We start from the raw sequence: 19,470 nt of genomic DNA, 5'->3' as shown, positions 1-19,470 counted from the left end.
AGTATCGCGGATTAATTAACGACGCTGGATATTGTCAAAATTTTGGTAAACAACGATCCCCGTTCTCGCGTTTCACCAACCATCGAGTTGCCCCGGTAGCCGAGCTTTGAAGCCTGTTGTAACACAGACTTCCATTGTATCGACTGTTTAACTGGTTCGCGAAATTCTTTTTGTACCCGCCAGACGGGGACGGATCCTCGGTTTTTGAGAAATTTCGTTTTGAAAGAAGCTCTGATTTTCTACGGAATATCGCCCTCCGTGAAAGTCATTGTTGTAGCTTTTGAAGCTGGAAAAATGTTTAACTCTTTGACACACGAATTGAATGAAAGCCAGTGTGACCAAAGGCGCCACTCAGTTTTCAACTTGTCGTCAGACTGCGGCTGCGTTTATAATGGAAACGAGCAGATGAGGTTTGAAACAGTAGAAAGATCAGAAGAATTTTAGAACACGCGTGTATTGTTTTCGGCTTAATTAAGTTATTAACGGGAGAAAGGCGTTTCGGTTTGGCTCCTGTTCGCTGCAGTTACCAAACACAATTTTAATTTTTGCATAAAGAGTCTTGCAGTCCGCTTGCCTGAATCTGAATATATTCCTAGGACGATAATACACGCGTTGTCGATAATAATTGCTGTTAATATTGAACAATGGCTTCGTGCGAAAATGTACAATGACGAGACTATGCGTCAGGATCAGTTTAAGCGTCGTGGCTCCGCGCAAAGGGTTGTTTCGCACATTTTTCCGTAAACGTTTCATTCTCCCGCAAGGTTTCGCTGATTGAATCGCGCTGTTCGCTCGAAACGAAACGAAGTTTGGGGACAGGCTGATATTCGAGTTGGTCGGCAACGAACAAGCATCGGTCGGGGACCGAACCCCGACGAGGTTAGGGTAAAATCAAGGGGGAAGAACACGGGGGAGGTGGGATGGCAGTTTGATTAACTTTTCACTTCGCGTCATTGCTTCGGCGCAGTCCGAAGTGTTGCGAGCCGTCCGTAAATCGCTTTCAAAAAGTTGAATTGAAACATCGGCGGATCGCTGCGCGGCTAACTTGGGGCTTTGGCTTGATTTACCGTCAACGAGGCTAACCCGTTCCGATCGTGCAGATATTTTTATATTATGGGTACCCATAAGTAATCAACTATTTGCAAAGACTATCATCTTTTCAAATCTCTGGAGCATCATTTAAGAAATAAAACATTCAGTAGAAGATGCAAGCAGGCACCTTGAGTCACATTTTGCTTGACGAACCCTGGATTTCTATAAGAGGGGGATTGAAAATTTGCAGGAAACATGGTCAAACTGTCCTTGATAACGATGGAGATTATATAATAAATTAAGAAATAAAAACTTGAATTTGCTACAAAGTTTGTTTCGGATTTCAAAATAATTGATTACTTACGGGTCCCCCTAATATTAGCCACGGCCTCGCGTAATCCGGATTCTCGCGAACGAACGGATGGGCGGGGCGGGTTACATTATCAACTGTTTGCCCTCTTCGAAATTGGCCCGAAAAATCCTGCCCCACGCGGGTCGCGATCTCGCGTAAATCACGGCTAACCGGGACTTTTTAGTCGCGACAGTTTAACCCGGACGTACATATGCAGTTCCCACGGCAAAAACAGGAAAGAACGGGAAACGATATAATGAGAAACACACGGCCAGAGTTACGCCGGACGATATCGCGCGCCCGAATTTATGGAATATTCAAAATGTGTTTTTCGTGTTGCTCGAAACTGGCCGAACGACCCCGCGTCGAACTGTCTCGAGGTGCGCGAAAGCACCTGGACAATTCATACTTTTCGTGGAAATTCCATTATTCCACGATGCTCGCGATCAGACGATTCGGACGTTCGTGCCCCGATTTCGAAATGAACAGTTTTAATTGTCGATTACAGTGTTTGCTCGATCTATGTCCGAAACACGGGTCTAGCGACGGACATGTATCGGCCAGGAGATACTTTGCGATCTTACGCTACTCCTTACACTCTCGAGTTTATAGGCCCCTCACCGGGGACATTTATCGGCCATGCCTCGGCGACATATATCGAGAATTCACTGTACTGAGAAATATTCTTCCGCTGCCAGCATTTGCTGTTTACCCTTCCTCGGTAAAATGTTCGATTAAATGCAACGTACCTCCTTCATGAAGTATTGAGACAACACAGTAGAAGTCTGGTACTCGTAGAACTCCTGCATGAAATTGAATGGTTTGGCGTCGAGTGTACAAATCGAAACGTTCAGCGGATTTACTGGCATCAGAGGGCTCGAATATTCGCACATCGTCGTTTCCAGGAGAGGTTAGTTGCGCCAGGGTTAAAAGAAAAATACTTGCTGTCCATCCGTTTAGTTTCGGGCCGCTTCGTTCCCGGCTAATCTGTCCTCCCCTAAAAATCCGTATAGCTCGGGGCTTTCGCGCGCGCGAGTCCTCCCGAATAACCGCGAATATTTCGTACGTTATGAAAGCGGGCCTCGGTCCTGCACCGCGGTGCGTATTTCGCAAACGAATGAATCGCACAGAAGACAAATTTTCATTCCGAACGACTCGTCGTTGTCCCGACGAGATCTCTGTGGGTTCGTGAAATTCGCGTTCTTGGAATTAGAATTGAAAAATTAATTATCGTTACGATCGATGGAAAAAAATATGCCCACTTGGGGGAATGGCGAGGGTTAGCATCGAGCGCGAGAAAATGGCGCCACGAAAGGGGTTCGCGGCCGTTTTATCGTCCGCCAGTGGAATCGGCACGGCTAATCAAACCGGCGTTTTCACTGGTTTTCGAGGCGGATTGGTGGCGACGACGACGATGGTGATGACGATGGCTACGAGGATGGCGACGGTGGTGGTACTTTGATTACCGTCTACGTCGTCTGCGTCGTCTGCGTCGTCCACGAGAAGAAAAGGAGCCGGGGCTAGTCGGCTCTGTCGATGACACCCACATTCACCCTCTTAACTGTATCCAGCTTGGTCTCTCTTCGTGGAGCGCGTCGTCTGCACGAGTGAAGCTGTGTCTTTGTGTCCTCGCAATCACGAGGAGAGACGAGCACCGCTATATAGCGACATCAAGGACGACGACGACGACTACCTAAGGCCAGGGTGGGGCGGGGGGAGAGGGGCCGGAGGGTCGGAGGAGGAAAAGAAGTCGCAGATTAATCGGGGACGCCTAACAATCGCGTGGTATTCTTCGTTCATGCGCTGTTCCCTGGCTCGACTACCTTTTCCGCACGAGAGGACGAGAGCCTCTGAATTCGACGAGGCCGTGCCACCAGAGAAACACGGGGAGAACAGTGGAAACGCGAACAGCAAAGAAAATGCGGACGCCGCACGATGCACACGGAATGCCCCGAAACACCGGCTACAACTTGCGACACGTACACACACAGACATACACATATACACAACCTGTATCGAACGATTTTTTCCACCGTTCTATCGAGAAACGCGACCACAATAGCTCGTTTCGACGTGGTTTCATTATTTTACGATTTCGCGTTGCCACGAGGCACGCCGTTTTCGGACACTTAACCCTGGTTACATCGAACGCGGCAACGTGATCACAAATTCATGTTTATCGCGAGACTTTGTCGTTCATAATTTTTCGTCATTTCCTAGAAGAAAAAGAAAGTCTTTATTTAGATGCTGTCTTAATTGGAGGATATCGAACAGTCAAATGATTTCTGAACGGAGCGACGTCGCACGGGGTATATAATGGTGCCGCAGAATTTATGAAAAAGTCGCTGGTTCAATTTTAAAGATTCTAAAGAAGCAATTTCGAAAATGCACTGCGGTCCTGCGTCCACAGATATTTTTTTAGCAAACGGGAAAAATATTAATAAGCGGGGATGTCCATCGCGAATCGAAACTCCGTAGATCGTTCTCGAAGATCCGAATCGAGCGGCGCAGCCTCGAAAATTCGTCGGCGAGAGGCGAACGAGAAGCGCGCGCATGGCGAACGAGAAAAAAAAATATGGAAGAATCGCGAGGGACGTTTTAATCACGACGGAACAAATTTCGGCCTCCTAATTTGGCGCGAGATGACGCGAACGTGTTCCCCTTCTATTTCGCGGGGCATTCAGTCGAAAATGCTGAAGCGAAAACTGGAAGCCGAGCGGCGCGGCGCTGCGGAGGAAAATCGTGTGGTTCCATTTGCGGGATATGTACCTTCACCGACAAAAAAAAATATGTTAATCATTCTATCTCCACGGTGAATAAATATTACTGCGCGCCGAGAACGCAAAGGGAGGGCAATTATTCGCGTAAGGCGAATCCGAGTCGTAATTACCGCGTTTCCGTGTCGATGTCCGATTATGCCAACAGCAGCAGACCATTCGTACAAAATTCGATGCGTCCGACGCGCATCCGAAAAAATTGAAATAATTAATGAGTACTGTTTTCGACTTTTCCGAATGCTTGAGAGCCAAGACTCCGTAGATAAGGTAGAGTGACCATGTTACCGACAAAAATAGGCGAAAAATGGTTTGACGTGCCTCAACCTTAACTTTTCATGCTTGTATGAGAATATTTTTCGCTGTGAAACGTTGTCGCTAAACACGACTATGAATCAGCTTATCGACCGGTATCGACAGAAGTTTTTGCGCTCGCCTAATATCGCACAATTACTCTAAACAATGCAATTGAATTGCATCGTGTTGCAGCAGGTTCCGTAGCGAAAGAGAGGGAACCCTTGACCCTTAACGGTCCGGAAGTATTTCAAGTTTACTTCCCACCAGGTCCAAGCTGTTTTTCATACGAAGAGAAACTGTGGACTCGACATTTTTATATCGAGTATAGAAAGGAAAATATATTTCAGTGAAAATTTATTAATATACATTCAGATTAATGGGATAACAAGATGATTTAAATTTGATTTTTGCCGCTTATCTGGCGGCATTGGTCCGTCGCGATAAGGTAGAGTGACTACGTTACCGACAAAATTGAGCGAAAAATAGTTTGACGTGCCTCAACTTTTCGTCCTTGTATGAGAATATTTTTCGCTGGGAAAGGGCTCATTCGAAAGAGGAAGGTTCAATCTAGCGGGCGCTGGTCATGGGCTGACGAGATTATGCAGATATTTGGTAATATAAGCGTTAGAAGTAGGCCAAAAATTAAGAGCTAAGAATCTGTAATTCGCGATAAGGTAGAGTGACTACGTTACCGACAAAATTGAGCGAAAAATGGTTTTACGTGAATCAACTTTTCGTCCTTCTATGAGAATATTTTTCGCTGGTAAAGGGCTCATTCGAAAAAGGAAGGTTCAATCTAGTGCCCGCTGGTCATGAGCTGACGAGATTAAGCAGATATTTGGTAATATAATATAATATATAATGCCGCGGTACCCAAGCATTTTTATGCCATTGGTAGAGTTTTCTGGATGAAATCGAGAGTAGCGCGCGGTGGGAAATATCTCCAGCTAGAAATTGAGCTATATTTTGTCTTGATTCTCTGCGAAAAAGAAGCCAATTATTGTTGGCCTCGAAATAGGTACACCTACCCGGGAGGGAAAAAATGGCCTCGCGGGCAACGTTGAAAACGAGAGAAAGCGCGTTCGAAGCGGGCAGATTCGCGTTGACATCTTCGAGTATCGTGCACGTGTAAACACGGCCGTAGCCCGAGCGCGCGAATAAAATTGATTCCGGCCACTTTGCCCGGTGACACAATTACGGCGCGACGCGACGCGGCGCGGCGGGCTGCCGGAATCGATACAGGGGAATATTTTCGATAACGCTGCCAGCCCACCGCCGTTGTGTTGAATTTCCTCCGTTTCTGTACGGCACGGTAAATTTACGGAAGGCCGTAATGCAGTCGTCACGTGTGTGGGATTAATACGCAAACGGTGCATTTATTTAACGGAGCTGTTTATTTGCCGGCGGGAGAGTCGACCAGAACCGGCTAGAACCAGGGCAGCAGCAGCAGGAGGAGGAGGAGGAGTGCCCCGTGAAATTTACAACCGGCACTGGTGTCGCTCTTCAAATAAAACTCCCCCACCACGCCACCGTATCTCCACCGACCCCCTTACCAACCCCTGTTGGCCCCTCACCGCCCACAACCCGCTACGAAAAATCGATGCGCAATCACGAAACATCGCTACGAAAATCCGCTCGAGGCAGCATCCTTCACACTTCTCACGCTCGGATATGGCGCGGACGTGCTCCCGTTTCGATTACCATACCGGGTCACTTTATGCCCGGCATCGGACACCGCGCTGATTCGATTCGCCCCCGTGGTTTACATACGCGCGAGAAACCATAGTCGGACTTTGAATTTTGATTCGACCGCCGACACGCACCGGATCCGATCGACCAAACCGACGCGTTTGCTCCCTCGACGATCTCACCCCGTGATCGCTACTCGTTTCCTCTATTTTATTGGACAACGAAATGATATTTAAAAAAAAAAAAGGAAAAGAAAAACGATACAAGCGATTTCGCGGAGAATAATGTGGGAAAAAATTCTCCGTCGTCGGATTTACCCGTTAATCCACTTCCAAAAATTGATAAATATATCTGGCACACAGTATAATATTTTACACGCATATTTTCAGTTTCTCAACGAATTTTGAACATGTTCCGTTTTTTTATTGTTCCAGTTATTTTAGTTATAAATAAGAATACAGAAAAGAAACTTATCAGTTTCACGCATTAGACATTGATAAATCGTATTACCAAAAAATTTTCATTTTTTAGAGAATTTTTCTCTTTCATTTTTGTCCCATTTTTCGTTCCACCGTCTCCAAATGATTGAAACGGGAAAATTATAACAGTTTCGAGCGATCACTACTGTGAACATTATCGATAGGATATGGTCATGTTTAACCGCATCATTTAACATTATACCTTTGCATCGTGAAATCGTGAATATTCGCAAGCTACACAGCCGCAAGGTAGATAAGGTTCCTTATCGGTCTTGAAACTGTAATTCAAATTTCCCGCCGCGCGAAATTCCCCGCGATTTTCCTGTTCGAACGTAAACGCCAGCTGACAAGGAAGACGCGCTGTTTTTCTATCTTCTTAGAAGACGCAGCTTCCGTCAACGTCAGTTTTCCGTTCGCCAGTAAATATTTAGACAACGCAAGTGCACTTGATTTGCTCGCCGTTGATCAAGTCTCGCGTAAGGGGAATTCCCGGCTCTCGAAGCGCTTGGATCGAAGCAACGTTGTCGCATGTGTGTACGGCGTGTCTCGACCTAGCATGAAGTAGAATCGGTTGACGATGATCAGACGCGCCAGCCGACTCTTGTTCAACAGCACGCGTAACCACCGAATGTTCAAAATATTTAAATAATGCTCTTTGCACACGATACCTTCTATCCGAACTAAGGGACCAACACCCTTACGAGTAAAACAACCCCAACACATAATTGAGCCACCCCCGAACTTCATAGTTTGTTTTATGCTACCTGCTTGATTACTATTTTCGGACGAAGTCCAATACCAAGACCTTCCATCAGATTCAAATCTATTAATTTTTGTTTCGTCAGAGCATATCACTCTTTTCCAATCTTCTGTTGTCCACTGTTTGTATGTGTGAGCAAATGTTTTTCGTAGTTTAATATTTTTGTCTGAAGGAGCTGGTTTGCGTTTCTTTTCTTTCGCTTTGAACCGGATTCTCTTTAAGGAGCGGCGAATGGTCCATTCGCTTGCATTTACTCCAACGTTTTCAGATTTTTGGAGTTTTATCACTTTCAGACCAAAGGCTATGTGCAATTTCACGCGCAGCTCTGTCGGAAACAAGTTGCGGCGTTTCTTGAAGAAGTTGACACACTATCATAGGTTCTCTTTATTCTTGCAACCATCGTATGACTTACACCACGTTTTGCTGCAATTTGCCGTAGTGAAAAACCTTTATCGCACAATGAAATGATACTGTTCCTTCTATCTGCACTAAGTGGTTTCATCTTGACTTACAACAAACTTTCAAATAGGAGAAAAACTGTGTAAACACCAGTCTAAACGTGTCTTACCACAGTTGGCTATCAGTGTTCACAATTTCATGTATTTCAAACGCGACGCTCGGCGACAACCTCGGATTTCGTCTAAGAGTCGGTCACCAGAACGGCGCAACTGACTCGTAACGAGAATTCACCGTATCGAGAAAGTTTAGCGTCCTTAAGGGGGCCGGCATGGTTTGAAATCCATATACGTATGCAAGGAAACTGACAAACTGTCGCTTCAATATTGCAATGAGCAGTTTAGAAGTGGTCAATTGTGTTTCCTAAAAGTCCAATCTACGTCTGTATGGAGCCCAAATTGCGAATTTCTACCTCATCGTGGAGTAATTTGTAATATTCGGCAGAAAATTCGAATTCTGAAGCAAGTATGACGTCACAAGATGGCTGCCGCAGTTCGTATCGAAAAAAGGCTCCATACAGACGTAGCAAAGACATGTACAAACACGATGGTATGCATTTTTAATTGATTGCTTACCTATTTAAGACGTAAAATAACATAGCGTGACAGTCAAGGCCAAATGCCTGCCAGCCCCCTTAACCCGGGTCGCAGGGTGTAGGGTACGTTCCGCTGACGCCCTCGCAAAAAGCTAAGCGTCAGATCCCGGACGTACGTGTATGTAATACGTGTACGTGTGGGTCGTGTCTGCGGCGCGACGTGGTGATGTATGACGCGTGCAGGGGACCCAGGATACGGTACCGATGGAGCAAGATTACCGACGACAGATAAGATCCTGATGATGCCAGGTCGCGCCAGCCGGCCTTATCCAACTTCTGATAGACAAGTCTGGGTAATACATGTGCCTGTTTTGTCGATGGGATCGCGATAGGTTCGCTCGGTCGGGTATAAATTGCGGGGAAGCCCGGGGATTGAAAACGCCTCTACCGGAAATCGGAATGACGAATGTGTAACCCGGTATATATGTGCTGCAGAAACTCGCGCGGCCGATCTTTGTTCGGATGACCCTGATGACGTCGGGAGATAAAGCGTCGCCCGCGGCTGTGAAAGGAGGCACGCTCCGGGGGATTCGAATCGGCGGGGACACTAATTCCCGATGCATACGGCCGCCGTCGAGTCGTAAAACGCGACTGAAAACCTCGCCCGTAAAAAACGGAACACGCCCGGGATCCCTTAGAATTTCGAAATCTCAACTGACCCGCGCCGTCTCTCGCTACAGAATCGAGATTACCGACGCCGAGATCGAGAGACACCGAGAAGCTGGATTACACGATTTCTGCTCTTCGCAATTCTTGCAAAGTTATCCGCCGGAATGCGGGTCCGAAAATCTTCAAAAAATGCTATGATATAAAATTCCAGAAAATTTAGTACGACTTTTATCTACAAAGCTGAGTAAAATTAGATTTTGTTTCCGCTTTCCTAAAGTTTGCCTACAAAACTTGAAAATTGCACAAACATCCGCTGGTTATTAGACACGCATAATTTCCGGTCACTTAACCCCGATCGAGATCCAAAGAGACAGAAGCCCCGGAGCATCTGCTTTCCCGGTAACACAGTGTAAACCGTCGTATAACGCGGGACAAAAATTGCGATTTGATAGATGTAAAATGAAATTTAATTTCATCCGATTTTCGGTGATTCCGAGTTTCTTATACAGGCGGTACGAATTAATCGCGTTGGAGGAGGGTCGAGCGCGGCGCGATCGGGTCGAGGCAACATGTTGCGGACAGAGAATAAATCCGGGGGATCGGAAATGGGACATTTATCAACGGCGAGTCGCACACGAACCTGAATAAATTGACTTTTTTGCCGGCGCCGCGGAACCGATAGAAAGGAATTACCGGCCAGATAAAATCCTGATGATGCCAGGTCGCGCCAGCCAGCATTTACTTACTCAGCTCTCTGCGCGAACCTACGGCCGCAAGAACGAGAGGGCAGACCGGCGCGTGTTTGATCTACGGAGATTGCCTGGCGCTCTGGCGGACCAATCGGTTCGCGATCGTCGAGCGAACGGACAAATAAACGACGGAGCAAATAAATAAATTTCGACGATCGCTCGAAAGTTGACACGGCTCCGACGCGACAGGATCGCCAAAACGATCGAGCTTTCAGCTCCCTCGGCCAGCTAAGACGTTGCTGTGGCCAAAAATAGTCCGGAAAAGGCGCTTTGATAATTTCGCGAGGACCCGGACTCGATCGGGAAGGGCCGAAAGGAGCATTGAAATTCCGTTCGTCTCTGGTATCGCGCGACCCGGCTGAACCCGGTTGAAAATTCTATCTCGTCCCGCTTCCTGGCGGCGTTTTATTTATATAATGACTCGGCCCGTAGGATCTAATTAAATAGCTCGCTTTTACTGCGCGGAACGACCGGGGGCTTTCAGGCAAATATTAATCAACCGGTGGATATTCCCGTTCTGCAAACGACTAACGCACAATTGAAAACCGGCCGCCGAATATAATATTGCAAAATACGCGGCCGTTATCTACGGGCCGGATTTTATTTTATTTATGGTCGCACTTGGACTCTGCCCCTCCACGCTCCTGCGACGCCCCGCGCCTCCTACACCCTCCCGCGGCCAAGCACCCCCCGAAACGAGAGAGCAGCAGCACGGTCCAGAAAGTTTGATTTTTGGCAACCGGGAAACCGCCTTCGCCACGTACAGCGCTTATTTCCTTCCCTTTTCAGTACCTTCTGGCACTTTTCCCTGCCAACGTCCAACTTCGTCCGACCACATATGTGCAGGCACCCTATTCCACGAATAGGTAGACACATTGCATCTGTCTCGTAACGCCCGGGGGATGTACGCTCGGATATCGGGGTTAGGGGAATCTATAGATTGAGCTGCGCGAACGACCAACATAGAAAAAAAAAGAAGAAAAAAAAAGACCCGTCGCTGTTCAACTTCTGTAAAACTCCGCCACCGAACTTTCCCCGTGGCGTTCTCGCATAATGTTGCCGGACGTGTCTTTACGGCGGTTGTCCATCGCGCCGAGGATCCTCCGCCAAACCTCGAGTGGCGTTCACGCTGAAATCAAAATTCATAGTCGATCGGCACCGTTCAAAATATTTTTCTGCTCCGATACGTCCAAACGTCCGATAATGTCATCCAACGGGTTCGGCCATTATCGAATCGTAGGGCATTCCCAATCCACAAATACACAAATACACTTTAGGATTTCGAAATCGAGCATAAAAAATTGGACATTCCATTTAAAAAAACAAAGCTGACCTCTATATCTTCTCTACGCCTCCACCGGCAAGAATATCATTTATACATATTCTGTAAGTAACATTTTCTCCTATTGTTGGACATAACCAAGATATTCAAGTGTACAGAGCTCGTGGGACACACTGTATATGTCGCCAACGCCTGTATGACAAACGTCGCGGAATTATCCCCACTACCGTATATCCCGTGATCGGGGTCGAGGAGTGTAAACATAAGACGGCTAGGGTATGTTTCCTGACGGCATGACCCGTGTTGTTGACATATATCGAGAACTCGCTGTACATCCAGTAATTTTTCTCATAGATCCATAGAATCCGCAGTTTAGTGATTCAAGATGCGCCGAGTAGAATCGAGAAACGCTCAGGACCTGCGCGGATCCTCGTGATGGCCCCGACAAAGCGCACCTCCTCCTCTTTGAATCTGCTCGATCGCGAGTCGCGAATTTTCCGACGCGACGGAAAAACCGAGAGTTGGTCCTCCTCGTTCCGTCGCCGTTCCATTAACATTTACCGAGCCTCAATCCTTTAATCTTCGAGGAATAGGGTCACGAAATCGTTCCGGGAACGGTCGTTAAAGTCACCTTTATCCGACTGGCAAGCGGCTTGGCGCGGCGCTGCGCGACGCGGCGGCGGAACTGTTTCCGCGTTATTGATCACGCGGAGCGGGTTTTCCCCCGGTCCGGTCGCAGCGATCAATCGGCGTGCCGACCGTCTCTTCTGACATTTTTATCGAATGAAACGCCCGGCTCGGCCCGCTTTCTGCCCGTCACGCATCGGCGCTGCTCGTAAATCCTTCGCGAAGAAGCTATCGCAACCTGTTGCGTAATTATAGCTTCTCGCGCGCGAGGGAGAAGCATGACTTTCGATTCCGATTGGTACGCGATGCCTCGAGGATCGATGCACACCCCTTCTCTCTCATCTCTCCTCTTTGCTCGATATCGAAAAGTTCCGGGGGGGGGGGGAGAGGGCTCGTCATCCGTTCATTTCGCCTTTGGTAGCAGCTGGTTCGCGGTTCGTCGCGAAAACCCTGTAGACGAAGCCTCTCTCTCTCTCTCTCTCCATTGAACCCGAATCCCGTCAGGCCGATAACCATCGACAACGGGACCATTCAATTCCGGCGGAATATTCGACGTCCGACAAAGTCTACCCGGCATCTAGCTTTATCACTTTGTCCCGTATCCGCGGACGTGGATGACCGGTCGCCATTGGACGCTTCGATCCGACAGGGAAAGCTGCCAGGAAAAAGTGTCGGTGGGCTCGCCTGCTTCCGGGCAAGTGGCCGATCAGCAGCTTTCGCTCGGCCGATGTAGATCTCTTTATTACCGACGTTGCGTATACGTCATCACTGGCAACAACTCGGTTCACCTCTGAAACATGCGCCCTCTCAAACAGGTATTCTATTGGGTATAGCTACTGTGGTACTAACGACAGCAACGTGTAAAAATTCACGAGTGCAGCCTAAACATTCGTAAACGAGTCTGCAGAGTTTAAAAAACGTATGTTCTCCAGTTTACCCCCAAAAATTTCTCAACGTACGGCCGAAGAAGACGCGATTCCCTTTGCGATCTTTTCGACGGCGACGCTGCTTTTGAGTACTCCGTTCGTGGGATGGGCTCGCCTCGTTACTATTGCCGAGGACATACTAATTAATGCCAACCAGCCCCGATCCACGAGACCCAACAGAAAGCCTACCCCGTTTCGGAGGAGGCATCGCGTCGCACGGTGCTTGCGGCGCTATGGGATCTTTATGCAATCGGTTCCGATGGAACAGTCGGCTGTATTGATTCTGATCCGGTAAATCCTGGAACGACCGTGCTAGCCCCAGGACATTGCTAGGCCCCAATGGCGGCAGAAGTTCCAATTACAGGAGTCGCCGGCGCGATCACCGAATCATTGCAGCGCGGGTCTGAGCATCACGGCCAATTTGCGTATCGGGTTGATGCCGATGCGTTGCAACAGGCCGTGCAGCCGAACTGGAGCGCGATAGGCGTTCGGCGGAACCGTTCTTCTTTCCCCGTTCCTCCCACGGAGGAGTATAGCAGCCGTAATGATCAGGGTAGAGACCAGGGGACCGTAGAAACCGTCGATCCTCGAACCGGGCTTTTGCCTATTCTTGGCCGACGATTCGCCAGCCCCAATTGCGCATCGATGGAAACGACCACCGGCGGTAGAGAGGTTTTTTCGAAGGGAAGAAAAGGAGGGTTGGCCGCGTGCGCGGGAGAGGGGAGTAGACGGGGCTCAGGGCTCGGGGCTCGAAGCTTGATCCACCGCGAAGAGGTCCTCTCAATCTGCAGTCGATTTTCCCGTGCACCGACCCAATTTCGAGGCCGGTGCGGCCAATTTAACCCGCGTCCGCCTCTTCCTACTCCCTCCTTGCCGGGATACCGTCCTTTTTCACCGCGGAATAACCGCCGAAACTGATTTTTAAAATCGCCCCGAGAAATCCCGCTCCGGACGGCCATCTTGTTTGCCCGCGGCGCGGGTAACCCTCGCCACCGAGAAAATGATTCTACCCGGAAAACTGCATCGAAAGTGTGCAGCAAATTTTTCACGTGTGTAGTCCAATTTCCGAGGTAATCGCGTTCGAAGAGTGCCCGGCGTGTCTGACCAGGCACGACCTTTTCTACTTACCGCGCTCTTTCCATAGTTCTGAATTTATTACCCGCTGCATGCTACAAGCTTTCCTCGTTAGGGTAAACCGAGGATACTTATGCAGAATAAAAATGGTTTGCATCAATTGAACGATTTAGTGAGCAGAGACTAACACATTACAGTGAATTCTCGATATATGTCAGTAACACGGGTCGTGCCAGCGTCATGTATTGTCCAGGACACACACCCGAGTCGTGTTATGTTCACACTCCTCGGCGTCCGAGGGCTCTCCTCCCGCGGTAGTGGGGATGATTCCGCGACGTTTATCATCCAGGCCTTGGCGACATATATAGAGAAGTCACTGTAAATAAATGCGCGCGATCCGCTGTCTCCACCTTAGATTCATTACTTCTGACAAGGAGCACCGTGTTCCGAGAGGCGAGTCATCGGCATTTCCGGTTTCAGTCGACAATCCGAAAAGTCGTCTGATCCAATCTTAGGCGGCCGAGCTGCGTTCAATTGACCATGCGCGCACAAGTTGCGCTCGCAATTCCGGCGGCACACTCCCAGTGCTCGCCGTATGTTCGGTTCGCGAGACGAGACGAGACGAAACGGGACGAGACAAGGAGAAATCAAGGCGAGGAGGAGAGAGGATGGCAGCAGCCTCTACCGAATTACCATATTCCACTCGGCGCTACGCGTTCCCGGGGAGCGGGGATGGGGCCGGGGGGTTTGGCCCAGATTCTGCTTACCGACTTAATAAACAGAGCCTTTAGCAGCACGCGTACCACTGAGACAAAGACATCGAGCGCGGGCCTCCCGGGATATTCGCGATCGCGTTGCCGCGGCATGCCGTCGCGATCATCACCCGCGAGAACTGACGTCACCGCGACGTCACGCAACCGTCACGTTTTCGCACGATTCGGCATCCGTTCGAACGATTAATTAGCCTTTTGACTTCGCGCGCGCGTTACACGCTGTTTTCTATACAACGAAATTCCGTACCGATCCGAGATCGGTTTGGAACCCGCCTTTCGTGCTGCGCTTATGTCCGCGTGTTTTCTGTTCAATATATGCGTAAGAGAGGAAATGAGAGTGCTCACCCTCGGGGTTTTAGTGTCCCCACTTTTCCTGCATCATCTTTTTAGCCCGGAACAGAACCTGCATCAACTTTCTAGCCTGGAACAGAACCTGCATCAACTTTTTAGCCTGGAACAGAACCTGCATCAACTTTTTAGCTTGGACCAGAACCTGCATCATCTTTTAGGCTGGATCAGAGCCTACATAAAAAAGCCTCTGTTAACACTAGATTCACGGAGCATTAAAACTGAGTATTTTACATTACTTTATAAAAATAAGAAGAATGTGTCTATCCAAGTTTTCAGCCAGTTTTTAAATAATATATACCTAAGGAAATAAGTTTGTTGAGTAATTCCACGTAGATGGATCTTCACAATCTCAGTAATCGTAAATTAAAAAAATTAGAACCCGTCATTTTGACGGGTCCCGTAAACCTAGTGTTAACATAGAAGTAGCATCCACTCTGACATTATTAGAAATCCGCTGCTAATGATACAGGTAAGATGATGCAGGTTCTGGTCCAGGCTAAAAAGATGATGTTGGTTCTGGTCCAAGCTAGCAATTAGCCTATCATCAGGGGCAGACAGGAGTTTCCTCCCCCGGCTCGCAATCCGGTTATCCTTTATGAGATTGCTGGCCGTTCCCGGGAGCCACCTCTTCGTCATCGACAGGTTAAACGAGCCTGGAAAAATTTCGGAACTAACCGACGAGAACAGGCGCGCGGCTCTTTGTTCCGGGGGAATAAGGAAACATATTCCCGGGGATAAATATAGCGGGCTGAATAGAATTAGCATAATCCACTTGCTGGCGCAACGCGACGCGGTCCAGGCACGAGCACAGCCAGCCCGGAAGCTACATTCTTCGTCTTAATAAGCCTCCACCCCCACCCCCAGCCCCTGTTCTACTCGTGTCGCGTATTAAAATCGTCCCGCGAGCGCGCGCAGCCATTACGTTCGCCCCGTATACATACATACGCTTGTATGCGAGCCGGTACGTGTCGGATAGGGGCTGTCTCCGAAGTTCATCCCGCGATTCATCGCGGGACAAGTCGTTTCGTTCTCCGATTACGACTTTGCTCCTTCGTCGCGATGTCGTGTCACAGTTTTCTGCTGAGGCCAGCCTGTCGTCGATAACACTGGTTTATGCGTTTGCCGACTGGAACCGTTCGGCCCCATCACCATCGGCACTTCGAGCAATTTCATCGCGAAAGTCAAATTTTCAACTTTAACCATTTCTTATACTTTCGCCGTAAAAGCTGCGCGAACGATCCTCGCGGGAAACGGTTCAACGTATGAACCATTCCGGGTACAATGGCGTATTTGCTCGACGCATTAAACATTTCTGCGCGACGGTTAATCTTATAATGTGAGAATAGAGAAGAGGATGTTTCTCGTACAGCAAATCGAAACAACTCATTTAACGCGTTAACAGTCACATATGACTGACAGTGATTTTTGACTAGGTTTAGAAAGTCATTTTTATTGTCACATATCCAGATAAACCGAATTTTATTAGGATCTTTAGAATTCAGAAGGGTTAAGACAGCATCCCCTATGATACATTTGAAATTTCTACTTTCGGTTTCATTAATTAAATTACATTGATTTTGTGAGAATCTCTGGGATTGATTTTTGAACGTGTTAACCGGTTAAATGCAGTTTTGGTTTCGTTCGCTAAATTAGTTTAGCTGGATCTTCTTTGGCGGTCAACGTGTTACAGTCCTGTTGCGTCTCGTAGATCCTAGGAAATTTTCGAAAAGCTTGATATCTCTGACGATGATCCGAATGTTTTTCAGGGTGAGGGGGCATGTTGATGTGCCGGCGGTTGCTGCTGATCGCAGCCGCGATCACGGCCTCGATCGAGGCTGGCTCCGCTAGTTACCACCCCGAAAGCGCCACTACCACGCCGGCATTCAATCCGGACAATGTTGCTGTTTGCAGGTAACCCGTCCATATCAAAAGACGGCATTTTCTCCAGCCTGTAAGACACGTTACAGTGATTTCTCTATATATGTCGCCAAGGCCTAAATGACCGTAGTAACTAAAATATTTATTCAATTTCATTAATTTCTTCATTTTCGAGGTCTGTAGACAAATCGATCAGTTTTCAATTTCGAAAAGTCGACTTTCTGGCCGAACGTCCCTAAATTCTTCGATCCGGACCACTATGCGGCAGTCACGTCAGCCGAGCCCGCGTAGCCGGCGAAGGACACTGGTGTTTCACGGTTTATTCGCATTCCGTTTGCAGATCGTCCGAGTACCTATGCGACACCGGAAACTGCATCGCCCAGGACAAATACTGCGACGGGGAAAATGACTGCGGCGACAAGTCCGACGAGCCGAAATATTGCACCCGTGAGTCCGCCGGTCTACAAATTCCGCGTTCGATCCCGGGGAAATTTCAACGTGCTCTCGAGACGCGTGGCGGCCTTTTTTTGGCCGGGCGATTTCGTTCAACCGGTCCCGAAAAGCAATTAGTAGCGATGGGGTTGAGTGGTTCGCGAGCAGAGCAGAGCAGAGCAGAGCATATTCGGCCTTTTGAAAATAAAAATGGCACGGTACCGAGCGCTCTTGAATTTAGACGAGACCGATTCGAGTCTTTCCGATCGAATAGGCTCGAGACCCTCCTTTGCTTCTCGCGTACCTCGGGTCGGGATTCGAGGGTGGATTCTGCGAGGTACTCGTTCCAGATTTCGAACGAGAACCTCGATACAATAAAAATCGTGCAAAGGATAGAAGCAAAATCCCGTGGCGTCGTTTCCTTCCGTTCCATCGCTGGCAATTAGTTTGATTTCGACAGCGGTCAGTCTTCTTGGTCGACAATGACGGGTGATGGCGCGAGCGCGCGCGCGACGTAAAATTAGGGTCGTGAGAGATTTGGTACGTGGCTTTTCAGCGTGCAACAGAACCCTGTACGGCGACGTGGGCAGAACTTACAGCGTGGAGGTCCGCCGGCCGAGGGAGGATCGACTGCCATTCTTATGTCATCTCAACTTCACTGCCGCCGGGTCCGACCTCGGAGACCTAGTTCAGGTGGGACAAGAAAGGAGCTTGATTCCCGTAGAAAATAAATGCTGACTCCCTTCTAGCGGCGGAGCGGGACTGTCACGGACCAGACACCGCCTCCAGACCGGTCTCGGATAATCATTTTTTGTCTGTCCGTTCGGGTCACGTCGCTCCTGTTTCCCTGAAAATGCCTTGTCCCTCGAAATAGCTCTTGTAAGTTTGTTTATTCCACCCCTCTCCCTCTCTCCCTCTCACTCCGACTCACTCCTTCTCCCCCTCTCTCCTTCGGTTCCTCTCCCAGTTTCCGTTGGCCGTGCAACAATTAATCAGTTCTATCGGATAGCCGCAGAGATTCTTCGTCGAGAAACACCGTCTCTTTATTTTCTGTTGCGTTACTCCCCGCAAAGTTACTCGGTTCTTTTTGTACCGGAGGCCGCACCCCGGCGCCTTTAATCACACCAACCGCCTAACAATCTTGCTCCTAACTTCTTCCATACCTCGCGCGGTCTAACCGTTCGGTATCTCGGCTATGGTAATACACTACTATTTGTTGGGTCACTGGAACTTTCCCGTTAGCTCCGCGGAACAACGCGCATCCTAGACAACATCCCGAACTCCATCACCTTCGGATACCCACTTGCATCCTAAATGCAGAGACTACAATAGCAAGCTCCGAACGTTGCAAGCCAGTGTTCGCCGGATTAAGACTTGTCTCACACTCTACCATTCCTCTTCTACCACGATATTCCTCCACGCTTCCACCACGGGGCCGGTCACGTGACGCGTTTCGTCTCTGTCCTGCATGTGTCGCACTGTCACGTGACTAGCCCGGCACCCGCAGAGAGAGAGAGGGTCACTGTATTCCCCTCAATTCCTAGTCAATTCCCCTGACGCGGTGACACCGGTGCGAGCTACCGGTGCACGGTGAGTCTGAAACAATCGAAGCACCGGTCAAGATATAATACATTCTTCAAGATAGTACAGTGATTTCTCTATATATGTCGCCTGGATGATAAACGTCACGGAATTATCCCCACTGCCGCGAGGTATACCAAAATAAGGGGCCACGAAGCTCGAGAGGCCTCGCACGCCAAGTGTAAACATAACACAGCTCGGTTATGTCTCCTGAACGATATACGACGCTGCCAGGACCCGTGTTGTGTTGACACATATCGAGAATTCACTGTACACTCCCAACGTTGCGCGCACCAAAATGGAGCGTGCGAGGTTTGCGTGAAGATCGGTGGTGCAATGAACGAGAAGCTATATCGTATACGCTTCGAATTGGTAAAGATCGAAGCTGATGCTTTCCGGGTCATCGTGCACCGTGCAGTGGGGTTTTCTCCCGTACAGGGAGTCGACTAAAATGATCCGTGGTCCACAGCTGACGTTCGACACGTTCACGGTGGGTCGGTTCTCGACGCTCGAGTCGAAAAGTTGTCCGGACGGGTACATGACCATCCACGAAGAGGGTCGTCCTGTGACCGGTGGACAATGGTGCGGAAGCGCGTGGGGCTACACGGTGTATTATAGCGAGACGCCTTCCATCAACTTGACTCTGTACATACTGCGACTATCCGAGCAGGCAAGTAGAACGAGCCGTCAGGGAGCTCTCCTTATCTTGCGAGAGAGAGAGAGAGAGAGAGAGAGAGAGAGAGAGAGAGAGAGA

General features: G+C 48.8%; 1 protein-coding gene across 2 annotated transcripts in view; it reads left to right on the top strand.

Moving 5' to 3' along the window:
• Positions 1–19,470, top strand: part of LOC143356487 (uncharacterized) — a 79,089-nt gene that overhangs the window by 34,920 nt on the left and 24,699 nt on the right. For both annotated transcript variants that reach the window (XR_013082679.1, XM_076792218.1), the window contains exons 2-5: positions 16,592–16,736; positions 17,044–17,150; positions 17,692–17,828; positions 19,186–19,386. Coding sequence is in view for 1 of the 2 variants with exons in the window: in XM_076792218.1 (XP_076648333.1) it covers positions 16,603–16,736; positions 17,044–17,150; positions 17,692–17,828; positions 19,186–19,386 (579 nt within the window). In the remaining variant the exon portion in view is untranslated. The remainder of the gene's footprint in view (positions 1–16,591; positions 16,737–17,043; positions 17,151–17,691; positions 17,829–19,185; positions 19,387–19,470) is intronic.

Source organism: Halictus rubicundus, chromosome 8 (genome assembly GCF_050948215.1).
Source record: "Halictus rubicundus isolate RS-2024b chromosome 8, iyHalRubi1_principal, whole genome shotgun sequence".
NCBI classification, from domain to species: domain Eukaryota; kingdom Metazoa; phylum Arthropoda; class Insecta; order Hymenoptera; family Halictidae; genus Halictus; species Halictus rubicundus.
The sequence above is the reverse complement of the archived record's forward strand: the minus strand, read 5'-3'. Positions and strand labels throughout refer to the sequence as shown.